Below are 21,177 nucleotides of genomic sequence, written 5' to 3' on the forward strand. Positions count from 1 at the left end.
ACGCGAATTGAAAATGTTGTGATAAAAGGAGGTTGGGGGTGGGCATTGGGTTGTGGTGGATTTTCGCGTTTTTGTGGGTGCCAGAAACAGGGGGGTGCCAGGAAGTGGGTATGTTGACTTATTGCCCACTTTGGAACGCTTAGTTCAGATTCCAATTGCCTTGTTCCACCCCGAGTTCTCTCATTGAGGTGAATATTTCATCAGCATACCCCTTCTGTTCCTGAGCCCATTCCCTGTTACCCGTCTCACGAGACCAGTAGGCCATCATGCGTCGGATCTGTAAGGCCCTTGTTTGGCAATCCCGATCGCCGTTTCGCAGCTTCTCGGCGAGAGGAGTTAGACAATCATGCTAGAGGTCAATGTTTCCCTTCTCCTTATCAATCCTTGCCAGTAGCTTGGAGGCAAGCACGAAGCCATATGCTCCCCCCCCCCCCCTAACCCCCATCGTGGAACAGGCCCCAGTTCCTCAGATCTCTGACAAAGGTCAGAAGCCAACTGATATGTCAAGGTGATATTATGCCCATGATAGTACGCAATGTACATGTACTCAGTCAGAAAGAAAATTGTACGCTCATCAGAAGACCCAAACTCAGTTCCGGAGCGGGCCACGAGGGTCCCGTAATTCGGCAATACATTATCAGCAAGCGCTGCGGGCCAGTATCCCATAAATCGAGCGACCATGATGAGAACCACTGGATGCGATCCGCCGGGTAGCTTTGGAAATGAGTCCGTGCAGAACTTGAAGACCCGTTCATTAGCTAGCTTCATTCTATCGAGCGAGAAGACGCGTAACAAGTTGAGACAGTCTACCATCATACTGGATCCTTTGCGAATGATGAAGAGTCCTGCTAAGCTGGAAATTACATGGCGGACCAGGTGATCGTTTTGAGGTCTAAGACGTGTTGATGGAAGGCCCACTTTCTTATTCTCGATACGGTATGAAATTCCTCGTAAGTATAGTATGATCTTCCATAGGTAGATCAACATCCAGGGATCCTCCTGTTGTGCAAGCTGATCGATGCTTTTGAAAATGTTCAGAAGAGTTGTTTGGCAGTTCTTCTGTGTGCCATTTCCCTGACTGATCAAAGTTGAAGCGCCATGGCATTGATCGGCAGTCGCTTTCCATTCTGTCGAGTTGTCCTCATGACCCTGTGGGGGCGTCAAACCAAATGAGTTCACTTTCCATCCAGATGAAGTCTCTCCTGGACGGCTCTGATCGAAGAGGCCCATGAGATACTTGCCTATCGAATAGAGCGTGCAGGCCAAAGCTTTCAGCTCTGCAGTTGGCCAGTCCAGCACCAGATCATGCGTACGCCATGAGAATGCGGCCCCCGATTGGTAATCTGCTAGTATCCGGCCGGGGCTTTGCCCCAGCCCATCGTCGTCGCTTGACGAGTGGCGTATTCAGACCGTCCATGCGACTTTGAGGTTGACTCGATGATTCATGATTGGAAACATGCCATTCGTTGAGCTTTTTCTTGTACATGGAGTTTCTATGGTCACAAATTAAAATGAGTCAACAACTCTGAATAGATGGAGTAGATTGACCGACGAAGTGTCGAAGCCAAACACCACATGCATACACCCCTCAACCATACTCAACGGCCAGTTTCCAAGAATATAAAGAGAAACGAAGGCTCACAAGGTGGTGGCGTCGGGCACCCAATATCGCCGTCAATAATCCGTGGTTGTGAACTTTGCAGGAGGGAAAGTTGAAAAGTTGGAAAATCTGAAAAAAAGAAAATAGTTTATCGAGACAGTGAGAGTATCCATTGATACTGTGTACTAATACTGTGTAATCGATATCGAGAACCGCCCGAGCAACCAGCAAAGGCAGAACATAAAATCAAATAAAGAGAAACGATGATCTCTTTTTTTGCATCCCACTCTGCAATAGTATACTTGGGTTGCTTGGTCACTTGAGGCTTACTCCTCGTGCGCGTGACAGCGGCCGTCGCCTGTTCATCGTGTGCATTTAGCGACATGTTGAGCTACGTAGAAGTGAGCCGATGATTATGGGAGAAGGTGAATTTCAATGAAAGGCTTCTTGCCTGGAGTTTTGTAGCCTTGCAACAAGAATAGATGACGGAAGAAAGAGAGTTGAAGGCATCCCCCGATGGATAGCGGGAAGAGGGGAAGGCGGGCGTCGTAATCGTACATAGGATGGCAGGCAAATATGTTGGCGTGGAAAGGCATCAACGTCATCGTGCCTAACGCTGCATGCGTTTGACTGATCACTGTATCGAGGCCATGAGGAAATACCTCGTAGCTAGCTGCTATGGGATTGCGTGAAAAGCTCCAAGCTCCTCACAAATTGAAGTATGACACACAGCTAAGAACTTAACTCCGCAATCAGTCCACCTTGCATTAAAATTCCTCACAGAGTGATTGGCTAACCTTGCATTAAAGTGCCTTGCAGGGTGATTGGCTTAGAAATTGGTTGTGTTTGTGACAAGCCGCATTGTGGCACTTTCTTACGACCTAATGAGTGCTCGAAGCCGATCATCTGGGGATAGATAGCGTAGTACAATAGTAATTAGGTGACAGATGGCTCCACGCTGTTTTACCCGAGTCGAAAGTGCTCCTGAGCTTTGGAATAGTGTGTCTGGGGGAGGAACACGTCTGGATACCTTAGCGGAGGAGGGACTATTCCAAAGGATGAGGAAGTATATGGGTATGAGTAGGCGCGATGTTCTCGAGAGGGAGAGCAGCCCTTTTCCTAACGATTCTTCCATCAAACAACTTCCGAGATACTCTTTGATATTGATGGGCCGCCTAAGGTCTGGCAACTCCATTCTTATACAGTCAGAGCTGAGTGCATGTTCGGTCCATGGTCCAATCCTTTTCAGCAACAGCGAAGCTTGGCCATCATGTATTGGAATCGGTCTGAAACTGATGTGCTGTCTACTGCCACCGATCTGACGACTTCTTTCGATAACATTGGCGACGATTTCAACCGTGAAGTCAATGCGTTATTCGACTTCATCAAAGTCGACATGAAGAAGTTCAAGAAGTCCTCTGAGGGATTTAAACGGGCATTGGGTAGGCCCCAGGCAGCAAGAGACCGAGCCTTTGTGGTCGTTTGTGGTCAACGCGATGCAACTCGGCTCAACAAGAAGTTGAAAAGCGAAGAGGCATCCTCTGAAATTCTGGCAAAAGAGATTCTGGATTGGTGAGTCGACTCAAATTCCCTTTCAATAGCTCGTGTTCGTCGCGTCTCCTTCAACAGGATTTCTGACCCTCTATCACCATGAAAGGAACTTCAAAGATGATTGTGGCCACCGACATTACACTTGAATATGAGCTCCGAGTTCTTGGAAACATGGACGAGATACGAGAACTCGTGCTGGTCGTCAGCAGTCAGTTCGATGACGTAAACTTCAAGATGCCACTCAATGTTAAGTTGCTAATGGTGCTGCGGGCCGAGACTTGCTTCAGTACAGGCGGCCAACTTTGCATCAATGGAAGTTCGACATTCAGAGACACTAAGCTTGACGACTGGCAATCTATACCACACAAGGGTAGGTTGTTCTTCGGCCCTGATGTTGGAATCCCTATCGATCCAAGAGGTGAACGTTGGACAAAGGCTAAAAGGACCTTCGAACAGGACTTCACCGATGACGAAAAGAAAAAGCTGCGAAGACAGTTCGAGAAGATGAGAAGTCAGCCTATGGAGGGTAACGGATGGCTGAAAGAGTGGAAAGGCATAATTGCTTCCGTTATGGGCGTACTTGCCGGTGGCTCGAAGCTGGTGGCCGCCATCACGGCTTCGTACCTATTTCCTATTTCCAATAGACAACCGTTCTCTTTTACTTACGTCGATGCCCCTATGGTGACTATATGACAAAGTTCAAACATTTAGTTAACATCTACATTACAACAACTACTCAAAACATTTGCATTATGTTATCTCTTTCCTCGCCTCTAATGCTTTGAGCTGTTCCAACCGCATACATGTAGCAAGGTGCAGCCTAATACCAGAATAGTATCAGGCCACGCGCCCCCAGGCGCTGCGGCCAGGCAGCCTTGGAGATTGTCCTGAACCCAGATTAAAAAGCAGGGCTGCAATCAAGCTGCTTGTGAATACTGATCTGCAAAAGTATCTGATTACCTAATGACCGGACTAGGATATACGGTCCCCGTGCAAGCTACCTTAGGATAGTGATTGAGGGTATTAGGGATAGAACCGAAGTACCTCGGGTTGGGACATAGATATAGGTTTGTTTATCCTTAAACCCAAGGTCATAGCGGGCTCTCCAAGACATCTGTCTTAAGATGTCACAAAAAGCGGGCCCACTCAATGTGGGCAGCATTAACCACATCCATATCTCGTGACATAAGACGACTACATTCTTCAATAAGTAGATGTGTACGATATAATTAAGAATACTCCTCCATCTATTGATAATCTAGCAATTTTTATTTGTGACTGGCAAGGTAAACCTCTTGTGGAGTGGCTTGTGAAGTACTTAAAAAGACCTTGTTTCCTTCCTCATAGTAAACAAATACCCGCCAAGTCCGCTGAGGCATATCATATGATCGGCAGCGTTCTCGTATCAAGTAGTTGTATATTTAGACCCTAATTGGTTTGCCAAAGTACCACAAAGTTACCGGATTCAGAAGTAATCCCCAGCCTTATCTTATGGCAATCCCGCTTATCTCGACACGTAGTAGCTGTCTAGAGGCACGTGGGGTTGGATGATGCACCAGGAGCACGAGACACGCAACGGTTATCACCGCATTTGGGGACGTAGCTACAAGCAACTGGTGCAGGGCCGCAGCAGTCGCTGCTCTTATTGCATTTGGCTAACTCTGCCTCGCATCGCTCTGTATCTCATTGAGTCAATAATAACGTAGCGCGGATTCAGTGAGGGTTTCACTGACTTTCGACTACGAAAAGATTACCGTCGTCATTATTAGAGGTAGGTGGTACTGCGGCAACGAGGGTGGCGAAGGCTAGAAGAGCGATCTTTAGAGTCGAAGGCATCTTAATAGTGTTAAGGGGGATAGTATTGAATGATTGCTTGCAGGATAGTAAAGAAGCACGATAACAAGGTAACACATAGTGATTGTACACGAACGTATTTATTGAGGTATATGTAGTTGACTGAGATTTGTTTGACCGGAGTGCTCGGTAACTCTCAATTAATTACTTTAATCCTATTGTCAAGTGAAGTGGGTTATCGAGCAACCTAAGCCACCAAACCAAGGCTGACTTTAACTTCGGTGTTACCGAATTCTTGAGTTCAAGCTGGAATAGGTCGTCTGAAAACTTCTTATATTAAAGCAGTTCATTCATCTCCCCAAGCCCACTACTTAAGCTTATCCCGTCGGTCGTGGGCCAACGTCAGTACAAATCAGTACAAACTCCTCCAGTTTTTCTCCAGCTCGGAGACAATCCTCGATTTTTAGTTTGCGGGAACAGGGAATATCAAGTCGGATTATCTTATAATTCGCTTAATTCCCTCACGGAGATACGTACCTTTGTACTGACGTCGACCCGAGACCGGTGGGATACGGGACGACCGGAGACTTAACCTTTAGCTTAATGTTGTACGTAGCCATATATAGGACGCTATGCCGATAATCTTGTGCCGTGCGTCTAAGTCTATCCGTGGCGCCCTGACTGGAGCCGGAGCAGCGATACGTCTAGGTAGAAGCTCACCTGCCCAGGTACTTTCCATGTCTATGGTGCCGTGCTCCCCTCGCCCCCCGTACAGTCTGCTGCCATCGTCGACTACACTAGTAGCAGCGCAGCCAGATCAACAACGCTATAGAGTATGTCCAACAGCTAGTCCGTAGTGACCCTTGCGCGCCAATACAGAACGCGGTCGCCTACCCAGTCAACTACGCCGTTAGCAGCCTTAGGGGCTCCGGACGTACGGGTAATAAACCTCTGCTCCATACCCAGGACATAACCAAAAAAACTCCGTACATCGTCGGCCTCGAATACGACCAGAATAATGCCGTCTCTCGACACATGCCTTATACACAACAAGCATACGTGCAGCTTAGATAATGGCTGAGTACTTTGCCGTGTAGTCCGAAATACCCCCCTAGCCACCGCGAATAAATCTATTTTTCTTTTTTGCATCTCACTATTCTTTAATGATTCCCTGAAGCTGTGAGCACTTTATGCTCTTATGGTACATTGCGCCTAGTGATTGATTATTTCCGTCTATCTATATATTTGATTCTGGTTAGCTAGTAACAAAGTCCCTTTTACCAAAGCGACTGCTGCCTATAAGGACAAACAGGCTTACTTCCCAGTAGCATTGTGCCGAAACCTCGAAGTAGCTGCGGCCTTTCCGGCAAGCTGTTTGATGCCCTGCCCGCCAGTAATGTCAAAGACTGAAATGTCCGCGCCAACCTCCTTGGTCATCCATACTCGAAGTTCTACAGCCACTAAAGAATCTACACCATACGAATTCAAGGGCTTTGAGGGATCAAGATCTGCCAGCTCGTAACTGAGAATCTTGGCCAATTGTCCCAGCAAAGCATCAAGCACGGCTTCCTCAGCATCTTCCAGGGACTCGGCGGCAGCGATGAGATCGCCAACTGAGCGCTTAGCAGAGCTTTGCTTGCCGGGCATGGAACCGCCATTGTGAGCGCCGTGAAGAACTAAGTGGTTATACATCGGCTCATGCTGCCATTTAGGCTGTTCAGCGCCCTCATCCGCCGAGTATTTGGGCAACCAGAGCCTGGGAATGACTTGAGCACCCTTTACCTTGAGCTCTGCGCTCTCGGACCTGGGGCGACAGTGATAATCCAGCGCATTGACAAGCTCTTCCACAGACATGCTAGCCCAGCCGATCGAAAGAAGATACTCCCTCAACATTGGTCTCGCAGCGACCATACCAGCATCGGTCAACACTGGGGCGTCGAGGGCGATTACGTTGTGGCCTTGAGATGACAAGAAGCGCGCCATGGCGTCTTGGTACGAGTTGCCCGCGCTATAATTCGCTTGGCCGTTGTTGCCGGTGACGCTGGTGAGAGACGACAACATGACGAAGAAGTCGAGTGTTGAATCGTCGTTTTTAGTGGCAATGAGGACTTCCCACAAGTTCCTACTTCCCGCTACCTTGACGTTGACTGCTGCATTCCACTCCTCGAGGGTCATTTCAGCGAAGACGTTGTCCTATCAAGAGGTATTAGTAGTGTCGGCGAGAAATGCTGCCAGAGGGACCATTACTTACACTGAGAACCGTAGAAGCCTGGATGCATCCACGCACTGGCGGCAGATAAGATAGCGCCGAAGTGATGGCCTGCTCAAGTTCCTTCTTATCGGTAATATCACAACAAGGAGCAACAACCTTGATGCCATCGCTTTGGAGACTTCTGATGAGATCCTTGGCAGCTTCGTCGTCGGGCCCCTTTCGTGAAGTAATGACAAGATTGCGCGCGCCCTGGCTAACCATCCAACGGATAATTTCCAGGCCAAGACCACCAAAGCCGCCAGAGACAATGTAGGTAGCATCCGACGCGAACTTGGCACGGGGTCTCCGTGGCTCAACCACTCGGACCAGGTCCTCAGAGTGGAACTCAATGAGAATCTTTCCAATGTGCTTGCCAGACTGCATCAACCGCATGGCATCTTGGATCTTGGAAATGGGATATTTCGTGATTGGTGTGGGACGCTCGAGATTGCGGCCAACGACACTGTCCATGGCGCGTGCAAAGAGCCCATCTAGTCGTTCCGGGTCCGTTTGTCGCATGTAATTCAACTCAAGGGACTCAAACCTCACGCCTCGGGCAAAGGTACCCATAGAGATACGAGATCTGGACTCAATATCGGCCAGACCAATCTCGGCAAAGCATCCAAACGGCGCAACAATCTCCCAGGTGGCACGAAGCGTGTCACCGGAAAGACTGTTGATGACAATGTCGACTCCCCGGCCTCCAGTCAATCTCTGAATGCCATCCTTGAAGGTCAGATCACGGCTCGAGAAGATGTGATCTCGAGGTATCTGATATGTCTCCTCGAGAAAGTCTCGCTTCGCGATGCTGCCAACTGTTGCAAAGATCTCAACACCCTCACGTTTAGCCATCTGAATGGCAGCTTGACCAACACCGCCAGCCGCCGCATGAACCAGCAAGCTAGGCTTCTGGACGCGTCTCACCCGCTTCTCTACTTCTCCAATGTCGTAGAGACAGGCATATGCCGTTGTGTACAAAATGGGAATGACCGCGGCTTCGGCAAAGGAATGGTCTTCGGGTACCTTGGCCAGAGTGCCCTCAGCACCTCTGCCGTACGTAGAATATGCACCGTTGAAAGTGAAGCCAAACACACGATCGCCAGGCTTGAAGCGCGTTACTCCCGAGCCGACTCGGGTGACGATTCCCGCGGCCTCGAGACCCACAGGTGTCTCTTGGATCTTTCCGAGCATGACGGCCAAGTCCTTGAAGTTGACGGCAGTAGCCATAGTCTGAAATTCGACCTCGAGGTTGTCTAGGGGAGTAGTGTGCAGGTGGTCGTTGGCGAAATGGAGCGAACTCAATAGACCAACGGTTTGGACCTGAAGTCGTAGTGGTCGACTCGGATTCGCGCCAAAAGCAACCTCAGATGTGTCGCCAGCAAAAGCCTGCTTGATGTGCCTAGTGATTGTGGAGACCTCGACGAGGCGTGGAACAGTGACCAGGCCATCGGCAACCCTGTACATGGTTTCCACAGAACCCTTGCTGCTCGAAAGGTGTGCGTCTACTATGGCGATCCTGTCTGAGATGACGCCGTTGCTCTCTTGTGGATCGAAGGTGAGAGTGACAAACTGAAGTTCGGGTTTCTCCAATCGGATACTCGCAGCAAAGCCGTTGACGAGGGCGGTGTCTGGAGAGAACTCTTTGTTGACCCAGAGCAGGCGCTTTCCAGTAATCATGACTTTCATAGCCCTCAGGATCTCGTTGTTGACTGAAACAAGTAGACGCGTGTCCAGTTCCGTAAGTACGATACAGGTGCTCTGAGAGATCTCTTCCTTAGACGCTGCTTCTGTGAGCTGAGCGTATTGTGGGATCGTAGCGGTCTTGACCGACAAGCCCTTTGACTGCAAAGAGGATGCCAGCTCCTCAGCCACGTCGCGCTGGACTGGCGAAGAGAGATCTCCTACGATATAGTAGCTTCCAGATGGCGGTTCAATATCAGTTCCATGAGACGACGGGGTGCTCGCTACTAGGGTGGTCGTCACCAAGACTGATGAACCCTGATCACAAAGCACCGCGTCGATGCTAGCAAGCCCGGTCTCGCCAAGATACTCGCCCCAGCTCCTTGCCACGATCGGACTGCTCGCCGCCGTCAAGATGAACTTACCACCAGGTCTCACGAGACTGAGGCACATGTTTAAGAACCCATCGATGAGCGTATTGGGTATCAAAGACACCGGTACAAGTAAAAGATCATATGACGCCAAATCGAAGCCCTGGGAAGTTGGATCCTCCGTGATATCAAAAGTCTTATATCGCACATAATCTTCCGAAATGGGCTTCTTTGATTCATCCACCAAGGAAGACGAAGTTGCGGCAAAGTCATACTGCGCGCAACGCCGAGACAACGTGGACAGAATATCTCCCGTGAAAGAAGAAGCTTGTTTGTTAATGTCGAGGAACTTCATCGAAGGATTCTTGTGAGCCAGGACACTGAGATACTTCTGGAACCCTCCAGGCCCCGAAAAAGCTCTCTCTGTCTGTTCTGTATCGAGGAACTCGGGATCCAGAGCCCAATCGATGCTCCATGCTCTGTGTCTAGGGTCCTGCTCTGAAATCGAGTCGTCATTGTTTCCGTCAATCTCTGTCACAATACATCCCGAAACTCGAATCATGGGCGTTTTTGAAACGGAATCGACAGCGGTGCAGGACATGTGATGTTTCTTGCGGCCGTGGGCTACAGAGTCCGCAATAACGAGATAGCCATCTTCCGAGTGCTCCGCAGTAGAAACCCAAAGTTCTTCCATGAAAGACAAGACAATGGCGTTTTTTTGCTTATGGGAAGGGTTGGAAACGAGTGGCACCAGGCATGCTTGAAGCGCACCATCCAACGTCGTAGGGTGAATCAAGTGCGGTTGCAAGTAGCCGCAAGGTGTCAGAGCCTTCAGGAGAGGTGTCGTAGGTTTGACTCTGGCCAGGGTGACGCCGGCTTCATGGTCAACAATGGCGTGCTCAAGGGTCTGGAAGGTTGGGCCGAAGACCAAGCCGACATTCTCCCAAGACTTATAAATATTTTCGGACGAAACGTGCCGCGTGAAGTTACGCAGACTCCGGTCAATCCTGGCTTCGCAATGAGCCTTAAAAGCACGCTCTTCGAGACCGCCATCAACAGCCGTAGCCGCCTCGTCGTATTCCACGAGAACTTGACCGCAGCAATGCTCCCGCCATTCGTCATCGTCCTGGGCTGTGCAGACCTGGAACTCGCGCCACGCTGAAGGCTTGGTCTCCATGGCAGCTTGCTTAACAGGGCGAAGATAGAGGTGGGACTCGACGCCCAAAGCACCCTCTGGAACTTGCAAGGCCGAATGGAAAGAGACTTCGCGGAACCGGATGCCTTTTATCGGCTTTCCTGGGTTCGAACGCTCCGACAGTTGCTTGCAGCCCTCGATGGCCATAACAAGCATACCGGCAGCAGGATACAGCACAGATCCCGAGATGGTGTGGTGTTCCACCCATGGATTCTCAGACAGACGGATCCAGTTGCGCCAGATGGCATCATGCTTTCCATCCCAATCGTTGACTGGCGCTCCAAGTAGCTCGTGTCGTGGGTACGGCCGGAAGCGGAAATTTCTGCTTAGTCGGCATTCGTTCCAATACTCTCGCGTGTGATTGAAAGGGTACCGAGGGAGGTCAATCATCATTGACGGCTGGGCACTGAGGGTGTGGTTGACCTTGAGCAAGTCAATTTGAATGCCGCGAGAGAACAACGATCCAATTGCTCCCATGAGAACCTCCAAGTCAGAGTCGCCCCGTTTGAGCAGGTGGTGGTACTTCACACTACTGTTGACCCTTACATCTTGGATAATATTTCGGAGAGGGCCCCGCAAAGCGCAATGAGGACCAACTTCAACAATGTCTGTAATGAGCTGGGATGAACCACCATCGCCCTTGAGACTGTTAAGAGCTTGAAGCATGGTCGTCACGGATTCATTGAACCGCACCGGGGAGGTTAGATTTTTGGTCCAGTAGTTCGCGTCTTGCAACTTAGCATGTTGTATCTGTATCCCGTATGCTGACGAGAAGAAAAGCACGTCGGAAGAATGGTTCGCGCGGGAACTCGGAGGCCGGATCCTTCCGATACACTCGACGTACTCTTGCGAAATGGGTTCCAGGAATCTCGAATGGTATGCCATTTCTACTGCAAGCTTCCGCGCAAAGATCTTGTCCTCGTTGAGCTTGTCGATGAGTGCCTCAACCTCTGCAACACTACCACTCACAGTGTGGCTAGTATTACTGTTCATGCAAGCGACGGTAAGCGTTCCGGCAGATTCGAGCCCGGACTGGTTGAGTCGGTCAATAGCCTCCAAGGTCTTGTCCAGAGTCAATCCGACTGCAGCCATCGTGCCCTTTGGTTGCGTTGGAGAGTTTGCCAATCTAGCAGAGAGTTTTCCTGTGGTGAGGTCGATTAGCTACATGCTATATTGATTCATTGCAAAAATGCTGCCACCTACCCCTCCAATACGCGATACGCCAAGCACACTCCTTAGAGATAGCACCCGCACAGTACGCGGCCGCGATCTCGCCCGAGGAGTGGCCGACAACAGCATCAACTCTGAGTCCCCAATCGCGGAGAAGCTCAACCAAAGCAACCTGCAGAGCCGTGCACAAAGTCTGCGAATACTCGGCGCCGCTGATGAGAGACATGTTGGAAATCTTAGAAAGCTCGTCTGTCGTTCAACGTTAGTTCGACTTGTGACTGACGGAAAGACTTGGGAGAAAACTCACCGATGACAGACCACTGACATCCCAAGGTCTTCATATATGCATCGGCGCACTCAAGACTCGTTCTATAAGGCTCATAGGACATGAGACCGTTGCCCATCTGGGCCCACTGCGCTCCCTGACCGGTGAACACGAGAGCGACGCCGGGCTGGGAAACAACGCGAGTTGCTCGTAGGCCCTGAGATAGCGCATGTTTCAGTTCCACGGAAGAGTTGGCGACAACTGCGGTGCGCCAGTTGAAGGTAGACCTCTTCGCCGCTAGAGTGTAGCTGAGATTGTAGAGAGGCTCCGTCATGTTCGGCAGATAATCCTTGTAGGCAGCGGAGAGTCGGGCGATACCATCGTGATCATGGCTGCTAAAGACAAACAGCTGGGGATGGTATAGAGTTCCATTGATGACCGGAGGTGCTTGGCTTGCTGGTATTATACTTCAGTATTTGTATTTTGGATCACCAAAAGGGAAGTTGGCCTTACGAGTTGTCATTGGCAGCCGGGGTACCTCAATAGTACGGTGGGGTGCGGCGTGTCCATGCTCCCTTAGGAAATGAAGCGCATCTTCCAGCACAACGTGGGCATTGGTGCCCGAAACTCCAAAAGAGTTGATCGAGACTCTGCGAACGCCTCTCTTGGTCTTGGGCCAGGGAATCGAGGTAGTTGGAAACTCAAGATGCCATTCGACCGGGATCTTGTGGTTTCTTTCCTGAAACCATGCGTTCGCTGGAATGATACCTCTCTCCACGCACAAGACGCCTTTGATGAAAGACGCAATGCCCGAGTTGCCTTCAGTATGGCCAATGTTGCTCTTCAGGGCGCCGATGTACAGAGGCTCTTTCGCCGATCGATACCGCGTGAACATCTCACTAATGGCAGCAGCCTCTGTTGGATCGCCAACATTCGTACCCGTTCCATGAGCCTCAAAGAAGCGTGTGTCTGAGGGGTCAAGCTTGGCTTGCTCATAAGTCAATCGCATGATCTCAGCCTGGGCCTCCTTGGCAGGTGCTGTAAGACCAGGAGAGTGTCCATCATGGTTGCACCCGGTATTGCGAATAACGGCGCGAATTGCTAGCGAAACCGCACGTGTCAGGATTTTCAAGTCGCGCTCAACTTTCTGGCAACTAGAAAGGGTGTACTTACTGTCTCCGTCCCGTAGAGCATCGGACATCCTTTTCAGGACGACAGCTGCGATGCCTTCACCTCTCCCGTATCCGTTTGCCCTGCTGTCAAAACTGTAAGATGTACTAGATGGGTCCAGAACACCAAGACCATTCAGCTCCAAGCCCATCTCAGGGGAAAGCAACACATTTGTGCCACAGGCAATGGCCTTTCGCGATCCGTATCAGCATAAGTTGGGAGGGAGGAAGCTATGAGATCTGGCACTGACGATGTTACAGTCGCGTGATTTCAAGCCAATGACAGCTTGATGAAGGGCAACCATGCTGCTCGAACAAGCAGTGTCAACACTCAGGGCTGGACCTCGGAGATCATAGAACCATGAAACACGCCCAGCTAGGGTACTGGCAATGGTGCCACACGCCGTGTATGTCATGGGAGTGTCCACGTCCTTGATCAAGAGATCTCGGTAGTCCCACATGAACGCTCCCGCATAGACGCCAGTGGGCGAGCCCTGCATGTCAGACATGGTGTACCCAGCGTTTTCCATCGCTGTGAAGACGCATTCAAGCAGCATTCGCTGCTGCGGGTCCAGATTCGCAGCCTCTGCTGGAGTCATGGCGAAGAATGGTGCATCAAACGCCTTCACGTTGGCTTGCATGAAATGCCCTTCTTTTCCGCCGATCTGTTTTCGTGTCAATCAAGCTTGAGATAATCAGGGAGAAATGCTGGGTATCTTACAACTCCATCTCTGTGATTATCGGGGTGCCAGAATGCTTCCGCGTTGTAGCGATCTGCAGGAACAGGAGCTCGCGCAGATCTTCCGGCAATCAAAAAATCAAAGAACTTCTCGACGCTGTCTCCATCGCATGGAAGCTTGGCATCCAGGCCAATGACGGCAATAGGCTCAGCCATGGTTTCTGACAGGGAAGAGAAGACGAAGTCGGATTGTTGTTAGCGAGTTGGGAGTGAGTATTGTTCACTACCTTAACATGAATTCAAACTCAACGGCAATGACCTAAAACGACTAGAACCTTGTAACACAAAGGATTAAGGGCTGCTTTCTTAATGAAGGAATACATATACATATATATAGACATGTGTCTGGATATATGCTGTTTGGACTCTAACAGAAGACTGGCTAGATGTTGCCCAATCCCTCATCATGCTTATCCACGTCGCACTTTTGTTGTGGTGAGCCCATTTCCTGAATGCCCAGAATTCGGACACTGCAGGGAGGCTTGTTCCCCATTAACAATAACTCACTGGAACCTTGCGAAGAATCCCCGAGTTCTAGGGAACTTTTGTTTCCTGGGCATCGGAGGCCGCGGACACGACACTGCGTTCCGAGCGTTTGCGTGATCTTTACTGGAGGGCACACTCTGTATGAGTCAAAGCATCATCCGGGCGAGAAGGGGTAGAAATACGGTCGCAAGTATAGAGCAGGTCGCAAATAAAGCTAATAACGTCAAGAAGAAAGTTACAAAAAGTACAAATGAAAGACTTATATCGTGCTTGTATTGAGATAATACTAGTACGAGGCAGATAGTGGACGTAGCTATAAACCTATCACATTACAGCAAGACTAGAAATAATATGTATGGGATCCCGCTCGGACACCCTGTTGAAGGATTAAGCCACTCCGAGTACCATACGATTAAGTTCTTTGGATATGACTTGGTGTTGTAGTCGCAGTTCTACACTCACCTGGGAGCAAATGATTTGGCTGGTACATAGCAAGTACTAACGAATATCCGATCTAAGCGGAGGTGTACAATGATCTTAGCTGCACTTTATGTTTGGTAGTGAGTTTTTCAGCCTTCCACCATCTTTGTTTACATAATTCATCTTCAAGCACTCTCAGTGATTGCCAGGACGTGAGCAAGCCAGAACGGGGTTTGCATGTTGCAACTATGATGGTAGATGTTTCATCATCCCGTAGTTGCTGCTCGGCATTGTGAACGCGGCAGCAATTCTGTCGTAGTCCAGAGACAAACATTGTTCTAGTTCGATTTTGTGCTAAGACGACACTTTTGTGGGGCACCGAAGCAGTCGCGACAGTAAAAGCTTAAACAGGCTAGGGTCGCAGATAAGGAATAGTATATGACCTTACATGCTGACTTGACATCATGTCCTTACATCATGACCGTACATTGTGTAGCGTCATTGAGACACAATTACCCAGCCCAAACACAAGGCAAAATTCGTTTACTATGTACAGCCCGTACTTTAATATACCCCCTGATATTCAAAGTACACATCCAATTCCGAGTCTTGCACGAGGCCTTTCCCTATCGTAATCGTAGATATATATCGGCCATCGGCGTTCACTTCAATTTCAGAGGATTGCCCCAATGTTAGTCAAGTCATCTCCCAAATACCGGTGTGTAAGGGGGTTAACAAACCTAAAATAAAAGCCGTCAACGTCGTCTGGGCAATGGTCTACTACAAACTTGTTCGTGGGCGGGTGGGCATCAAAGCGCGGGGTTATGGTGCAATTGTCTCTGATTTAGGCTTTCATGCCAAGAATAAGCTCCAAATGCTGCTAGACGCAGCTTACAGTCAACGGCGAATGTAGCCCACAAGTTCCGACAGGGGTGAGTCTTCGCCGACATCGGCAACAATCAAAGCCGAGACGGGTGCAGTGTCCGAGAAGGTGACTATGAGAGCATTGCACATATTTCGCTCTGGAACAGAAGGATTTATGGGACTAGACCGCATGTTCACAACCCCTTCTCACCAAAGAGATGAAGAGGAATTAGGTATATAGAGGGAAGCGCCAATTTGGACAGCATGTGTCAGGCGTGTGAGTGCATGAAATGTAACCCAACATCTGGTGAGCGTCAGGCTTCGGCTTTACACTTCGGCGAATGGAAAAGCATGGCTTACGGCGCTAGGTGATTGGGATGCTTTTGCGGAATGGCTGGTCCATACATGATGCTGGCTGGCGGTATCTCCTTGATGAAACGCGAGGCGTTGATGCATACAGGAATCCACGTTTGTAAACCAGTCGAGTTGGCAATCGTGTAGCAGTCATCCCCAATTCGGCGTACAAAGTCACCTTACACCATGACATCGCAGGAATAATGATTGGTTAGGATACTGTTCATCAGACAATGCTCTTTTACGTTAAGCTGCGTCGCTGACATTGCTGAACTGTTGTCCGGATCGGCCTCTGGCTTTTCGCCTCAGGTCATTTCAGGGCTACCTACATGTCGATAGTGCTACGGTACCTTAGTCCATATTAGATTCTGTGTAGGAATTGACTTTCTCCACTTCTCAATATCTTACAGACTACATTTAGACAAGTGAGAGACATTGCTAGCGTCCGAAGATGGATAATTGCCATTGAGATTTAAGCGATGGATAAGACATCATACGGCCAATACATCTCTTTTCCATAAGCCATCATCAGGATCATGTTCGTTGGTGACATATGTATGCAATACTTGCTGGATTTAGAGAAATTGACAGCAGCCTCCTCTTTCAACTATCCTAGGCGCTTTTAGAGTATGGGATGAATATAGATAGTTTGTATTTCTCTTGTTCGGGGTCGTTGTCCCAGCCTGAGGGTCGAAGTTAGAAGACTTCCTGCAATGATATGATAATACCTTGAAATACAGAAAGGTTGGAGATGAAAAGACGTGAAAAAATAATAGGCCGAAATTTGTGAGAGTGAGTAGCTGAGCAAAAAGATTCGTCGGTGGATTTGTGTTCTGGCCATGATAACCCTTGGAGTGACAATAATTGCCATAAGTGGAAATAATGGCGGTCTAAAGTCTAAGTCATAGTTGTACTACCATCCAAACACTCGGAAGTACAAGATCCAACCTGAACAGGGTTGGTTCAGGTGGGATGGGAATAAACCATGCATGGTCCGGGGATTCATACGTTCCAAGAAGCAAAAGTTCCAGTCGGATGGCTGTCTTCTCACTGCTCATTGAAAAAACACTGGGCAGAATTATAACATCCCATGACAGTTGCCTCTCTTGTCACCCACCCCTGTTTCTAACAAGTTGTCATAAAGTGGATTTGCTCCACATATAACCACAGTAGGTTTCACCACAAATGCGAAATTCCCCGCCATGTCCACCAAAGAGCGTTGCTGTCGATGTAAAAGGCCCAAAGGCCCAAAGTCTGAGTGAATACGCGACAATTATAAAGCAGCATGGTCACTGGGGGATTCTTGGGCTGTACCACACAACCGCATCTCGCTTGAAATCATCTTTTTGCTTTATTGTATCGGAATCCTAAGAACAGTATGATATCGGCCACCATTATCGTGTCTGCTCTATTCTATTGCTTCTATAGTTGCAGAAAGAGAAGCTACAATCTCCCCCCTGGGCCTAAGCCTTTCCCTATCCTTGGAAATGTCAGAGATCTGCCTCCGACCGGCATTCCCGAGTATAAGCATTGGCTCAAATTCAAAGACATCTATGGTCCCATCAGTTCCATTCATATCTTGGGGCAGAGGATCGTACTTCTTCACGATCGTCAGGCTGCGCACGACTTGCTGACCAAGTCCTCGACAAAGACCTCGGGTCGCCCTTATATGCGGTTTGCGGACATGTGCGGATTCGCATCGCTCCTCAATCTTCAACAATACGATGGAACATTTCGACGGCATCGCAAATTGGTTCACCAGCAATTTGGGACGAAGGCAATGGCAGCACGATTTCGGGACAATATCGAGCCAGAGTCACATCGATTTCTTCTCCGAGTTCTGGATGATCCAGCCAACTTGGCGCAGCACATCAAGACGTAAGTTCACATAGCCTGAATGAACGCGGAGACACCGACTCGATATCCATCACTATGCTTTAGATTGTCCCTAACTGAATTCGTATAGTGAGGCGAGCGCCATCATTCTCAAGATAACCTATGGCTATTCTATTTCGCATAGCGGAACCGACCCTTTGGTTCATCTGATTGAGCGCACGATGGACGTGTTTGCACTTGCAACTGTCCTGCTCGCTTGGGCTGTGGATATCATGCCCATACTGCAGCATCTTCCAGAAGGCCTTCCAGCAACGTCCTTTAAGAAGCAGGGTCGAGAATGGAGAAGGCTTCTGCAGACGACACAAGACGTCCCCTACTTATTCGTACAGGAAAAGATGTCCAAAGGAACCCATGAACACTCATTCGTCTCGTCACTTCTTAAAGAAGACAGTATTGTCGACTGCGGGACCAAGAACGACTATTCCGAGGATGACATCAAGAAGACAGCCTTGGTCATGTACGGCGGGGGAGCCGACACCACTGCGTCAGCCCTTCACAGCTTCATCCTAGCCATGATCCTATTCCCAGATGTCCAGAAGAAAGCACAGGCGGAAATTGATGGTATTGTCGGCAGAGAGAGGTTGCCTGACTTTGGAGACCGAGATCGCTTGCCATATATCAATGGCGTAGTGAAGGAAGCTTTGCGATGGCTCCACGTGGCGCCATTAGGCGTTGCCCATCGGACCGATGAAGACATCAGCTACCGAGGCTTTGAAATTCCCAAAGGGACGTACTTGCTGCCGTCGATATGGTGGTTCTTACATGATCCTCATACATATTTGGATCCCTCTTCCTTTGACCCTGCCCGATATTCGGCACCTCGTAATGAGCCAGATCCCACGGATGAAGCCTTTGGGTACGGTCGGAGGATTTGTCCCGGCCGATTTCTGGCGGATGAGAGTCTCTTCATTACCATTGCGCGTCTCTTGGCGACATTTGATATCAACATGGCTGTTGATGACTCGGGTAATAAAATTGCGCCCCAGATCGCTACTACGAGTGGCTTGATTTGTCGTCCAGTGGACTTCCCATACAGCATCACACCAAGAAGTGAGCAATCCGTGCATCTAGTCAGGTCAGCCCATGAGAAATATTCTTCGGAAGACGAAGATGCGGATCTTGTTCGGGACAAGTTCCCAAAAGTATTTGAGTAATGAGCATTCGTGGTGGTAAACCCAAAGGTAGAGCAAGATTAAAGTCGTTGAATCTGGAAATAGAAAGGAGCTACACTAGGACTTGTTTTCAAACACGAAACGAGACAATGCCTGCCATTCATAAATCCACTTCCGTCTGAAGCAGTGGTTCGTTACATCACTGCGGGATTCCAGTCTCTTTTAATGTCTCGAAAGGATGGAAGCCGCCGCATATCAGGAAGATCGAGAGTTCAACAGGATCATGACATAATCAAGCAGGCTTTAAGTTTTATGGCTTCCACTGTTGACCACTAGTAGGCTCAAGCTCTCGTTCAAAAAGTCAGAGCAGGAACAAAGTAGTACTCTGGTGGTTAATGATCCAGATAAAGAACCTTTCCACATGCATACGACTTAAAACCAAAATTTATCCAGCCCATGATTAGTCAAATTCCTTTAGCAGCGAGTCGGGCAATTTCGTCTGCGGCGATATCTCTGCCCGGACGGCGAAGCGTCTGCTGTATCGCCCTCGCATTGTCTCTTTTGGCGACGCTTTCGGGCCCTCCATCCACGAGCCGCAAGAGGGCTTCACTAAGCTCGTCAAGAGAGAAGCCAGGGGCTGATTTTCTGTTGCCCCATATTCCAATCCCGACTTGCTCAACCCTAGCGGCGTAGTTATACAAGTCGAGCCAAGTCGCCAGAATGAGATGCGGCACGCCAGTCCTAGTATGCCTCGCATTAGCACCCATCCGCCAAGAGATACCAGATTGTTCGCAATGGCATAGGCCATGACGAATGTCTCGAGACAGTGTTAACACTCACGCGAGAGCTTCGTGATAGCAATTAGCCCCGCCATGGTGGACGGAAGCAATGATATCGCCCGTGTCGAGAAGAGCAGCTGGATCCACCGTCAACCACTTCAATACCCTGAGCCTATCGTTCGCAATGAACTCCTCCACCAAGGGCCTCCATTCCTTATCATCGAGACGAGTGTTCATCTTCCACAGAACCTGCACACTCGTGCGTCTCAGGACAGCCTCTAATGCGCCGGCCATGCTGCTTGCTCTGTCGGCATCGTATTCAAACAAACTACCAAGGTTGATAAGCACCGTCGGAGCCCTCATTAGCCATAACGTTAAATCAATGTCTTGTTCTGCGGCCGAGGCGACCGAAATCACAATAGGACCCGTTGTGGTGACGTTGGCTGGAACTGAGCTGAGCGGAATGGAGGCAGCAGCTGTGTCTTGGGAGATGAACACGCCGTTTCCAGGCTGGTGAATGGTGAAAAAGCCGATTGGGTCCTCGAGATTGTGGCTGGCTAGGAACTTACGCTTCTCGACGAGCTCCGGATTAAATAGCATGGCCCATGCAAAACTACCCATCTGGTAGATATTTGAGGGAATGTCTCGCCACGGAACAGGGAAGTCATGGCCGGAGCCAAGGCTGCTTTCTTCAGTACGATTCTCTACTTGGAGGAGGAAAGTTAGCTTACGCCGGGAATTGCCAAAAACCTCTGAGCCAGGGCTGTGCACCACCGAACACGTCGGCCAGAACGTTCGGCGACAAGATGGCGTGCAAGCGATTATCGCCTCGGGTCGCGTCCATCCCCGGCCGGTGGAACATATCGAGTACAACGACAGCGGGATCGATGGCTCTAATGAGTTTCTGTACATGGTTGTGGATCATGAGGTGGTCTTCTCCCGTCCACCGTGAGACGAACATAGCCATGTCATCATTAAGTCCTTTTAGTCCCTGGATCCCAGGTGGGCGTATCCAATTTGGTGTGAAGTTGAACCCAGAGGCGTCCGAGGACTTTGGAGCGGGCAATTGATGAAAGATGGCGGGGCGAGATGACGGAGATTTTATGCGGGCGTGGGCGGACATCCTGGCGATCTTGGGCTCGATCTTGGGCCATGATGCAAAATGTACTATGATCTCTGGGTGACGTTCTAACAGAGAATAGACTGTCGCAACGTGAACGTTCGAGAGCCCATGCTCAACATTGGTCACAAACAACACAGTGTTGTTCTTACCGATGACTGGAGGCTGTTGTTCGGTCTTAGTGCTGCGAAGGGAAAGGGCGGCGGCCAGGAGGGCGATGATCAGGGCCCCGAAAACCTGAACAGGTTTGTTTGAGAAAACGATCATTTTGAGGCTACGACAAGACGATTTACTTGGATATTTCGCAGCCACTTGCTAACCTGCATGGCCAAATTATATGTATAGTACTTGGTTTTACCTC

The 21,177-nt window shown here is 49.5% G+C and overlaps 6 protein-coding genes across 6 annotated transcripts; 2 read left to right on the forward strand and 4 right to left on the reverse strand.

Annotated features, from left to right (window-relative positions):
• Positions 1-434: 434 nt before the first annotated feature.
• On the reverse strand, positions 435-681 carry CTAM01_16659 (uncharacterized protein; the record flags this gene model as incomplete). The annotated part of the gene is made up of 2 exons (XM_060532651.1): positions 435-474; positions 533-681. 2 exons carry the CDS (start codon positions 679-681, stop codon positions 435-437), a joined length of 189 nt encoding a protein of 62 aa, XP_060372764.1.
• A 2,189-nt stretch (positions 682-2,870) lies between these two features.
• Positions 2,871-3,844, forward strand: CTAM01_16660 (uncharacterized protein; the record flags this gene model as incomplete). The annotated part of the gene is made up of 2 exons (XM_060532652.1): positions 2,871-3,042; positions 3,258-3,844. The coding sequence occupies 2 exons, from the start codon at positions 2,871-2,873 to the stop codon at positions 3,842-3,844; spliced, it is 759 nt and encodes a 252-aa protein (XP_060372765.1).
• Positions 3,845-4,678: 834 nt separating this feature from the next.
• Positions 4,679-4,987, reverse strand: CTAM01_16661 (uncharacterized protein; the record flags this gene model as incomplete). Its single annotated transcript, XM_060532653.1, has 2 exons — positions 4,679-4,827; positions 4,885-4,987. 2 exons carry the CDS (start codon positions 4,985-4,987, stop codon positions 4,679-4,681), a joined length of 252 nt encoding a protein of 83 aa, XP_060372766.1.
• Positions 4,988-6,259: 1,272 nt separating this feature from the next.
• On the reverse strand, positions 6,260-13,941 carry CTAM01_16662 (mycocerosic acid synthase; the record flags this gene model as incomplete). The annotated part of the gene is made up of 8 exons (XM_060532654.1): positions 6,260-7,138; positions 7,197-11,584; positions 11,646-11,861; positions 11,920-12,333; positions 12,391-12,978; positions 13,051-13,237; positions 13,298-13,711; positions 13,768-13,941. 8 exons carry the CDS (start codon positions 13,939-13,941, stop codon positions 6,260-6,262), a joined length of 7,260 nt encoding a protein of 2,419 aa, XP_060372767.1.
• A 3,346-nt stretch (positions 13,942-17,287) lies between these two features.
• CTAM01_16663 (uncharacterized protein) lies at positions 17,288-18,959 on the forward strand (the record flags this gene model as incomplete). Its single annotated transcript, XM_060532655.1, has 2 exons — positions 17,288-17,787; positions 17,876-18,959. The coding sequence occupies 2 exons, from the start codon at positions 17,288-17,290 to the stop codon at positions 18,957-18,959; spliced, it is 1,584 nt and encodes a 527-aa protein (XP_060372768.1).
• Positions 18,960-19,381: 422 nt separating this feature from the next.
• On the reverse strand, positions 19,382-21,083 carry CTAM01_16664 (uncharacterized protein; the record flags this gene model as incomplete). Its single annotated transcript, XM_060532656.1, has 3 exons — positions 19,382-19,658; positions 19,758-20,378; positions 20,428-21,083. 3 exons carry the CDS (start codon positions 21,081-21,083, stop codon positions 19,382-19,384), a joined length of 1,554 nt encoding a protein of 517 aa, XP_060372769.1.
• Positions 21,084-21,177: the final 94 nt, after the last annotated feature.

Source organism: Colletotrichum tamarilloi, assembly GCF_030869305.1.
Source record: "Colletotrichum tamarilloi strain Tom-12 chromosome Unknown Scaffold_245.1, whole genome shotgun sequence".
Lineage (NCBI taxonomy): Eukaryota > Fungi > Ascomycota > Sordariomycetes > Glomerellales > Glomerellaceae > Colletotrichum > Colletotrichum tamarilloi.